At 43.3% G+C, this 10,501-nt stretch overlaps 1 protein-coding gene and 1 non-coding gene across 2 annotated transcripts; one reads left to right on the top strand and one right to left on the bottom strand.

The window, feature by feature from the left end:
• Positions 1 to 881: 881 nt before the first annotated feature.
• LOC109757967 (leucine--tRNA ligase, cytoplasmic) lies at positions 882 to 7,474 on the bottom strand. The gene is made up of 3 exons (XM_020316810.4): positions 7,231 to 7,474; positions 2,767 to 6,092; positions 882 to 1,269 (listed from the first exon to the last, which is right to left on the bottom strand). Exon 2 carries the CDS (start codon positions 6,086 to 6,088, stop codon positions 2,801 to 2,803), a length of 3,288 nt encoding a protein of 1,095 aa, XP_020172399.1. The 5' UTR covers positions 6,089 to 6,092; positions 7,231 to 7,474; the 3' UTR covers positions 882 to 1,269; positions 2,767 to 2,800.
• A 2,660-nt stretch (positions 7,475 to 10,134) lies between these two features.
• On the top strand, positions 10,135 to 10,208 carry TRNAI-UAU (transfer RNA isoleucine (anticodon UAU)). The gene has a single exon. It is a non-coding gene; the product is annotated as a tRNA-Ile (tRNA).
• The last annotated feature ends 293 nt before the right edge of the window (positions 10,209 to 10,501 follow it).

Genomic DNA, 10,501 nt, shown 5'->3' with positions numbered 1-10,501 from the left:
GGTAAGCAATCCAAACAATTAAAAAAAACGACAGTGAGGCAGCTAAGCACTTCATCATAATGGAAGGCATGAGCACCTAGAAAGGCCTCGACTCAAGATGTGGGCCACGGAATGCAACCTTTTTTTAGGATTTTCTAACTAAGAATAAGAAAATACGACAAAAGAAATTAGCACAAAACAACTTGAAACCCTAACAACAAGGAAAATAATGCATAAGGTGGAAAAAAGGCATACATCAAGAACTTCACCAAAACCTTCTCCGTCTATGCCAATTTCAGTTAGGCGATAAACGAAAAATGGGGACCAAAATAGACAGACAGCCATGCATACGGCGTAACTGATTCACGGACGAAACTACAACATGAGTGTAAAACAACTAATACTACAGCCTCCTCGAGTGTATCAACATCTGCCAGCACCAATAATAAAAGAAATGCGCACTACAGAATATAAACACAAAGTTACATCATGCACTGTTTGAAAAAAATTAAAAGTTCTCCCAAGAAGAGGAAGGATGCAGGCCTTTTTGCTGTTTACTGAGTGAGAGAAGGATGCACGACCTTGACATGATTAAACTAAGTGAAACTAGCCAATGAACTGAATAAAATGAGCAAGATGTAGAAATAAGGGGGACTAATTTAACCGAGATACTGAGGACCATAGAATATACAAAAGACCATCTTTTTCAATAAATCAGAACTAAGGAATTATAATTTACAAAAGAAGAAATGAAGGAATTACACTGAAAAGTGAAGCAAAAATGACTTGAGCCAAAGGACTGAAAGATTTATCACAAAAATGACAGACCAAACATGAAACAAAAATAATGGACTTGACAGGACTTGCAGTTTAGGTAGGTCATAGACAATGATAGGTGAAGGTTTGAAAACTGCAACAGAGGTAAACTATCGAGAATGATACACTGAAAAATGATGCATACACAAGGACTGAAGAACAAAAGACTGTGATACTTAAATCACTGAACAAAATGATAATATTCACGACAATTTAACTATGTCATAACACAACGCACAAAAGTACTCTATTATAGCTAAACTGCTGCCTCAACGGTATTCCATTTTTCATGACTCATGATTGCAATCAGCAATTCAGGCGTTTAGTTTGATCACCAACGGCGAGGGAAGTCCCAAAATAGGTGAGTTTCACCTGAACTTTGGTCATTCCTCGTACAGAAGAACCGGTGCTGGAGCATGGAACTGGCCAGCTGATTTTCGAAGTTGTAGCTCCCCCATCTATCAACAGGCAATCCTGATGCAAGTGATTCGACAATGTCAATGAGCATCCGTACAACCAGATAAGAAAACAGGAAAAAATATTACTCCCTCCGATCCGGATAAGTTGTACTAGAGCTGCGACAATTTATTTGGATCGGAGGGAGTATTAAACTCGATTAGAATGTTAAATACTAGTGAGATTCTGCTGACATGCTAAAAATCTGCACTGGTAACTTCAAATGCAAACAAGCTTATAATAGCTTATAGACATTTTGGCTCTCGCTATACAATCTTAGAGTAGGCTGAGACAAAATATCACGGAAATCACTAATCAGTATACACACATGTTCAGCGATTGAGCCTAACAAAACCTACCAAAATTCACTATCCCCCATGCTAGCAGAACGACACGTACACTGAAAATTGACAATGAACAACCAAATTTGCAGACAAACACCATCGCTTCTGACAAAAGAACACATGCCGCCACGGCGCCTTTCGACTGAATCGTTGAGCAATAACTCGTTTTCCATCACTGATAAAGGCTCTCTCATGTAAAAACAAAGACAAATCATACGCAGGACACATGAACTGGACCAAAATTGCATAAAATGAAGTCTCTAGAATCCTTGCACAGGGAGGCGAGGGCGTCAACCATCTAGGGCAAGGAGTAGATCGAATGGATGGAATCGAGGGGACGCCTCCTTGCAAGTCAAGGGGGAAGTGCAAGGGTGGTGGTGGATGCAATTGCCGCTCCGGCATGATGACCCCACCGGCAGCGCCGTAGACAATGAAAACACATACAGGGAAAGGGGGGCGTGGAGGGATAAAAGGACCGACGGCGACTGCTGCTTCCGCTAACTCTCTCAGGGCGCACACGACGGGGTATCCCATACTGGCTTCTCCGCCATGCCCCTTGCCTCCATCCTCTGCCCCCCCCCCCCCTCCCTCTCTCTCTCACTCTCCTGATGACTATGACAGACAACAATGGCTCACAGCAGACAACCCCCAAAAAAGGGTCGTAACCCGCAAGACCATGTTCCAGAAACCCACAACGAAACCCGGTAACCTGACAAACACAGCCACAACGTGCTGGGATTCACGCTCCAAATCCAAAAGCCACAAAATTTGTCTGAACGCGAAATAAAAAACAATTGACTGAAAATTAGCAAAAATGTAATACTAGAATACAACAACATAAGCAACTATCACAGATTTAGAACTGACCAAAAAAAAGAAAGAAGGAAATGGTATCATAAGGCAACAGCTGTAAACAAATTGAAGGCCAATCTGCTGCACTAATTCATTCTGGAAGACTAAAACAATGGCACCACATGTAACAATACCAACATGCTTTACCTGACACCATTATGATTGCTAAAAACTATGTCTTCAATCCTCATACACAAAAACTACAACAGAATCTAAAGATGCAGAATGAAACGTGTCAGTTGTAGTCTCTGCATAAAGCAATAGATGGTAGAAAACCACTAATATGCAGTGAGAAGAAGACAAAAATAAGTTTGAGTACCTCAACAAAGTTCTGTGAGAAGATTAATCTGAGCTTAATTCTGGGCTTCAAACTCCTGCTTGCTCATGAATATTGCAACTGGCTCACCAGGGGAAGGCGGATTCTTGTCCAGCACAGAAGCATGCTTTCCAGCTTTGGCATGAGCAGCTCCATCAAATACCGGCAGGACCTCAACATGTTCAAGACCCAACTGCCTTCTGATCAGCTCCAGGTTCTCTTCGAGCACATTTATTTCACCAAAAGGAAGCTTCAAATTTAGAGCCTGGGGACCAACGTTCCTTGCTTCATCTTTCTTGAACCTGATGAAAGGCATGCAGAGCTTCTGGACTTGTTTGAAGTTTGTTTCGCGATCGATGAAGCAGTTCCTCAATGCTTCATTAATCTCCTCGTCGGGGGCAAAGGAGCGTGCTTGGCTATCAAAATTTGACTGAAGCACCCTTAAACATTGCTCTTTCCATCCATCATAGTGCTCGTTGACGTATATCAGACCAACAGTGAGCTTGTTTTCTGCTGAGGGAGGAGGTGCAGCTCCCTTCTTGGGTTTCTTGGAACCAGACTCTTGCTTCTGAAGCAACTTCCTCATTAAAACAATGGAGTCCTGTAAATATTTGTTCGCACTTCTTAGTGTAGGATCCGGGGTGCCTGCAACTGGCCAGCCAGCTTTTATTGCAAAACCTTCCTTCTTCAGGATCTTTTGCCACACATGCTCAGCATAGTGGGGACAGATCGGGGTGATAAGCCTGGTCTGGACTTCCATAAACCGCCCCAACAACTCACGGTTCATGCCCGCCGCTCCACAAGAGAGTCTATACTCATCTCTAGCCAATTGCAGGTCATAGAAACCAGACTTGAGGGCATCTCTGAACATGAAGGCGTTGTAGCTCTTCTCAGTTTCTTTTACAGCAATGTTGATCTCATTAGCAAACACATGGTCAGCATACGTAGAAGGAGGACCGCCTCTCAGAGAAGATTCAGCGGCTATAACTTCTTCCATCCAAGCGATTTCCTTTGTAAGCCTCAAAATAGCAGCATTTGCAGTTTCAAAAACAAAGTTTGCATCGTCCATACCATCGCCAGCATCAGCAAGGGCAAACCTAGTGGCATCCGAAGAGAAATCTTCAATAGCCTCCCGAAGAGTTCGGAAGTTCCCTGTGGACTTGGACATCTTCTCAGAGTTAAGCATAAGATGCCCGTTGCAACGAAAACCACGAGGCCAATGATGCTCTGGAAGAAGTGCTGTATGATTGTAGATGCTGAATGTCAGATGGTTCTGGATAAGGTCCTTGCCAGATACCCGAATATCAAAGGGGTACCAATACTTGAACTCTTGCTTCATTTTGCTCAAGAGGGCAGGAGAGATGTTGCTATTGGGTGCCGGACCGTCACAGAACACATATTCCCATACTTCATCTGTCATTTCTTCAGGCTTGATAGAAGATATTTCTTGTCCATACATGTTACCATTTTGTAGATGATGAGCAATGGTGTAATAAGCCATGTACAGGGTTGAATCTGAGAGAGATTCTACCAGGAACTGCTCATCCCATGGAATGAGCGTACCTAGGCCAAAAGAGCGTGAACATGCCCACTGGTTCAGCCAGCCCAACGTGTGTTCGAATCCGTTACGGGTTTCAGCTGAGAATGTATTCATATTTTCCAAACATTTGACTGCCTTCTGCTTCCATTCAGCTTCTCCATAAGTTATGTACCACTGATCTGTAAGAGCAACGACGCACTCATCGCCGGACCTTGACATAACTTTCTTCTCAGGCTCACTATACAACACAGCAGAGCCTTCTCCAAGAAGCTTGTTCTTTATCAGTGGCTTCGCTTCTTGAACTTTTCTACCATTAAACTCCCCTGCAATCATCACTCCATCTGTAAATCCTTTAAGGTATGTCATCCTTTTTGCTTCAGCAAGCTTCTCCTTGTCATTCTGGCTCTTAATCTTAAGATCAAGGCACACCTTCTCAGCTGACTTATCCCCAAACTCAGGTATGTTGATTATTGGTATGACATTAAATGGAAGAACCCACTCATCTTGGACCCCATACTTCTGTCTCAAAGCAGGCTTTGTGATTAAATCTTGCAGTGCCATGTAATCATCTGGCGAATCACTTGGCACACTAGTCACAATGCCAGTACCTTTATCTGTCAAGATAGTGAGCATGGGAAGTGCATATATGATATCATTGAATGAAAGAGGAGACTTCAATGGCAACCCAATCAAATCATTGCCAGTAAGCTCAGCTAAGCAGGTAGGCTTTTCCGGGACCCTGGATAGATGCTGATACGCAAGATTAAGTGCTGACCTTGCTGTCACAATGAAGACATCAGTTTCATTGATCTCAAAAGCCCCATAATTCCCATCAGGCAATACCCAACAGTTTGTTTGCCCATACATTGTCTCAGGTCTTAATGTAGCAGCTGCCAGATAAACATTCTTTCCTTCCAAGGCCTTCAACTTGGGAGGAAAAGGTGGGATCACCATCATTTTAATCAACACATATTCTTGTGGCTGCACACCTTCACCTGATGCCCTATCATGATCAGCACAAGGTTGGCCATCCAATGGAGAGTAGATCGTGTACCTCATATCCTTAACAACTTTGCCCATTTTCTTCAGCTTTCTCATCTGCCAGCGAACAAAAGCATCATAGAAAGGATTCATATCAGTGGTTATGAATGAGCGCCTCCAATCACAACCCAGACCAAAAGCCTTAAGATCTTCCTTTGCCAGCGGAGGGAAGTAGGTTAACCAGTGAGACGGATCCTGAAATTTGGCGATTTCTTCATTCGACAGACCAAAGCCCCTCATGATCTCCCACTGGAACTTCTGCATACCAGTCTTTGCAGCAGCCTTAGATTTCTTACTCTTAAATTTATCTGGGGCAACAGCAGCAGCCTGGTCAGCCTGGCTATCATCTGCCACTTCAGCACTTGAATCATCCTCTGCAGCAGGAAACACTGGAGGGTTTCCATACTGTTGAATCTCCCTAGCAAGCTTATCAGCTGAGGCCTTGATGGGCATCCCAGTACAATGAAAACCAAACGGCAAAAGGACATTTGAGCCGCGGAGTCTGTGGTATGCAGCACCGAACTCAAGCTTGGACAATGAGAAGGCGTGACCCAAATGTAGCAATCCATTCATGTAAGGGTATGGAAAATTGCCAAAGAATTTTTCACCAGGGCCAGGAAGTCCATTGCCAGGTTCAGCCTCAAAAACCTTGCTCTCCTCCCAGCATGTTTGAGCTTCTGATTGGATCTTGAGCAGAAGGTCTCTACGTGCATGACTCTTGGCTCCATCAGTATTTGATGACATTTTCCTGCGATCAACAAAAAAACAATGTGTCAAAAGGGCAAGCATATGGATGTAATCTAACTCAATTCAGGAATATATGCATATATCTTAGATACATTGATGAGGCATTTTTTAAAACGAATTGTAGTGCAATCTCCTTGAATATCTCGTTTCAAACATTCCTGACAAACTCATGGATATGAAAGCCATGTGATGAAGCTAATTATGTAACAGAATCATAATAAACCATAAGCAAACGTCATCAAGACATCAAACAAAATTAGCCTTCTACTACAAGCTAATTATGGAGGTCATGTAAGCTGGTGTTATGTTGCATAGTTGTCTAACAATGTAATGTTTCTTCTGACACTGATGCTTGTGTAGGTTGGTATATTTGATGCAATAAACAGCACAAGAAAAAGAAGATACTCCCTCCGCCCAACAATATAAGATGTTTTTGCAAGCTAAAACAGCTTGCAAAAACATCTTATATTATGGGACAGAGGGAGTACACGCTAATGGAGATGGCTGGAGGGAACTGCAAGGCAATTAACATTGGATTCCGAGTGGAATTGGTTCTTTGACCTTTCTATTAAGTATCTTGAGCTCAAATTGATTCACGTGGATGAAAGTTAGCATATGATACCGTCACAGTACTGACAGTTTGTGGGTTAGTTTAATTAACTTGCTTTTGTGCGTTTGGTACAGTCCTCTGTCATCTTGGACAATGCTTGCTAACTGAATTCACTTTCTGCAGATAACATTTCTGGAGACAATATGTAAAGATCGAAGCATGATCGAAGGAATGTAAGCCTACAAGTTGAGCAAAGTCCTGACCAGCTAGAAACCGAAAGTCCCTCAAAATTTCCCCTGTGGTACTAGAAAGATAGCATTCATGACCTTGTTTCTGTGTAAGAAATTTGCAGGCCGGATTATGAAGCTGGATTGCAGGAGTTGCAGGCCCGGGAACAGAAGCTACGCATCACTTGGGCCAATTACGACCCCACGAACTACTAGAAGAAAGCCGCCAGATTACAAAGCATAAGAATCAGCATCGATCTGCCTGCTCCAGAGCTACGAATCTGTAGCCGCGGCGGCGCCGTTCTACTGTCGTAGTGGCAATCAATCGCGCGGGTGGACGGGGAACGCGATGGGATGAGTACCTGACGGCGGCGCGCGAGGCAGTGAGCCGCAGCAGCCTCAGGGCGGGGAGCGAACCGGGAGCCAGCAGAAAGCGACGGCGACGGCGATGGAGGCGGCTGCGGATGGAGGGGGCTAGGGTTTATCCTGGCACACGGTCACGTGGGCCTTGATTGGCGACTTGGCGTGCACGAACCAGGACCATCAGCCTGGAACGGGCCGCCCAAGGAACTTGATTCTTTTTTCCTTTTATTTTTGCATCGACGAACTTCTGGAACTTGGGGTTTATTGCATTTTCATGAGCGTGATTTGTCAAAAAGTTTATTACTCTTTTCTGCCGATCATCCTCAACCTCAAGCACAAAACCATCTGTCGGAAAAAAAGAATTACGATCTCTCCCTTTTTTACCCTTAAAATAAAAAAAAATCTTTTTTTTGCGGGGCCCTAAGAAATATCTTGAGATAAATTCATCCATTTCACGTCATCTAACCAATTTTATGCCCTTTTTAGATCATCTTCGACGGCAGCCTCAAATTTGAGGGCAGCAAAAGTGAGTTTTAGGTCATCATTTTTTTTCTTCTCCAACGGCGGCCCTAAAATAGGGTATCACTACTCCAACAGATGTCGTAATTCGTAAAATAAAAGAGATAGCTGCCTTAAAATAATGCACCCAACCACATCTTTCTTCTCGAGAGTTGCATATGTATTGAAAAATGAACTATGAATAGATTTTAAACTTTACAAAATCACCACATATCAAATTGAAATTCAAATCCATGTATTAAATTTAACTTCAAAACCCCATTGCTTATCATAAGGTCTTCTTCATTGCCTAGTGGTCAGCTGCATTGATGCAAGACTTTCTTTATTTTTGACTTCTCAAACCCCAATCATTGTTCTTATTCGTTTTTTTCTTAAGTGTGAGGCACACGCTTGCGCTCAACTCTACATAGGTAGTTGAGTGATTGATTAACGAAGTCATGCGGTCTTACTATTGTACCCGGTATGTCTTGGGATTGGTGTTTTTGAAGCAATCACTAATCCATGATTTTCTTTTGTCCATGACAGATATTGTTTTGTTCCCAATATAATATTGGCATTCCCACTAAACTTTTGGGAATTGATTTAGGCTTCATAAAAATAATTTTCTCTTTCTTGACCTCCATAGCAATGGAACTATGTATCCATGCTAGCTAAGTTTTGCAAGTTTGCACGAATGAGCAAGGTTTTGGACTTTGATTTTCAATGTTTGTTTTAGTTAGCACCAATGAGCTTAGGTAGTCAACCTTCTTACTCGAGAGCGAGCAAGGTTTAATACTCAGTGGGACCGCTAACGGTGTCCTGTTCGCTCACTCAAGGGGGGGGGGGCGTCTTGGTGCATATCGGGGGCCCCGCATGGTCAGGACAAGGGAGAAGCCCTAAGGAAGCGCCGGAGACCTTCTTGCCCTCCAAGACAAGGGCGGCGGCGCCCCATATCACATCTGTCAGCGTGTAAATCCTATACCTCCATGCTTATATAGAGGGAGGTTGGGAAACCCTCTAGGGCATCGCATCTCAGATAACAACTTTCGGTAGCAATCTCATACGCCATTGTAACCCCTCGCACGAGGTATCCCTCTATCATGAATAACAAAAGCAAGCAGGATGTAGGGGATTACCCTACGGAGGCCTGAACCTGGATAAAACCCCTGTGCGACCTTCGATTTGAGACTTCCAGCTGCGCTTGGACCCCTACCGAGGGATCTGATGGTTTTTTGCTCCGTCCGTTGGCTCGAGGCACGGGCGGCGCTGGCTGGAGATCAATCTCAGATCGGATCTGTTTAATCCTTCGACGACCTCTCGCCGAGAAAGAGCCTAGTCTTCGCCTCCCTCACCTTCGTGATCGACGACATGGGCCGGGTCAACGTCAACCCACCGGCACACCCTTACACTTAAGCATATTCAGCAACACCTCGCGACGGCTGCCACCGATCAGGACGGCCTATGCCACTGCCATGGTCAATGGGATCTGCGGGCCACCTCTGCCATGCATACCGAAAGGAGCCCGCACCAACCACTCAACTCGTCACGATGGTCCGCGGCAATGGTCGCCCCACCCGCACACCAGAAGACTATTTATAAATACAATACACGGTGACCACTTCTTTGCAGTCCTTCTGACGCCACATATGCATTGATATTTGTGTCCACCTTGTGAGAACACTATTTGTTTTCTTATAAAAAGTAGCAAATAACTAGTTTTTTTAGGGGAAATAACTAGTTAGGTGGAGTAAAATGAATCCCTTAAATGGAGTCAATTTCTTCAAAAACCAGGAATGATAGCTCTAACAACCAAGCAATTCTCATTAATTGAAATCATCGTGTTCAGTGCTTCATTGGGTGTGTCCTAGGAATTTGATTTGGTATTTTTGATCGACCTCGAGTTGGATGACTTATAAAGGGATAGCTAAATGGATTACGTGGTATCCAATTCCCAAGAAATATTAGAATTTAAAAAGAGGGAATGTATTTCAGAAGTAACAAGATGTTTGAAAACATGCATATGACCTCTTAGGTTTGAGAAATTCTGAAGATACACAAATAGAGCAAACTTGGTACTGCAAAATCGGGCCATCTTGAATAATATGGTATACTATTGAATACCGCATGAACTTGTGTGGAAGATTGTCTAATTATGCCAAAGAAAAACGTAGATTTTTTTTCAAGATATTTGAGTCAACAAAAGTATTTATAGGAATTGCAGTATATTTAAAGTGCTATGAATATTTGCAAAAGACAGCGTTCTGAAGCGATCCTATAGATTGCAACCATACGAATGAAACAAATCACATAAAATGATTTACCAAGATCGTGAACCTGGAAAAGTGCAGACAATATATTAACGTGCGAGCTAGTCATAAGTGGTAATGAATAAATTCAGCGCAATAGCCCCCGTAGCTCAGTTGGTTAGAGCGTTGGTCTTATGAGCCGAAGGTCGCGGGTTCGAGCCCCGCCGGGAGCACCTTTTTGTTATTATTTCATTATGTAAACGTTGATAAATACTCCCTTTGTCTAAAACGTGTATAAGTATTTCTTTCTCCATTGGAGCCGCACCGGGAGTATCTTTGTTTCGTTTTATCATGTTTTTTAAATCGTTGATTGATATAGTAGTACGTCCGTTTTTTTCCCAGGATAACTCGAGTGAATTACTGCGAGTTATGAGTACATTCAGCGAGCTAGAGGTCACGAACTCCGTCAGGGGCATCCCCATAGACTCCTGGTCTCCATTAGTCCGTGGGCAAGGCCATTGCACTT

The sequence above is a fragment of the Aegilops tauschii genome, chromosome 2, assembly GCF_002575655.3.
Source record: "Aegilops tauschii subsp. strangulata cultivar AL8/78 chromosome 2, Aet v6.0, whole genome shotgun sequence".
Lineage (NCBI taxonomy): Eukaryota > Viridiplantae > Streptophyta > Magnoliopsida > Poales > Poaceae > Aegilops > Aegilops tauschii.
This window is presented reverse-complemented; position numbering and strand designations above follow the sequence as displayed.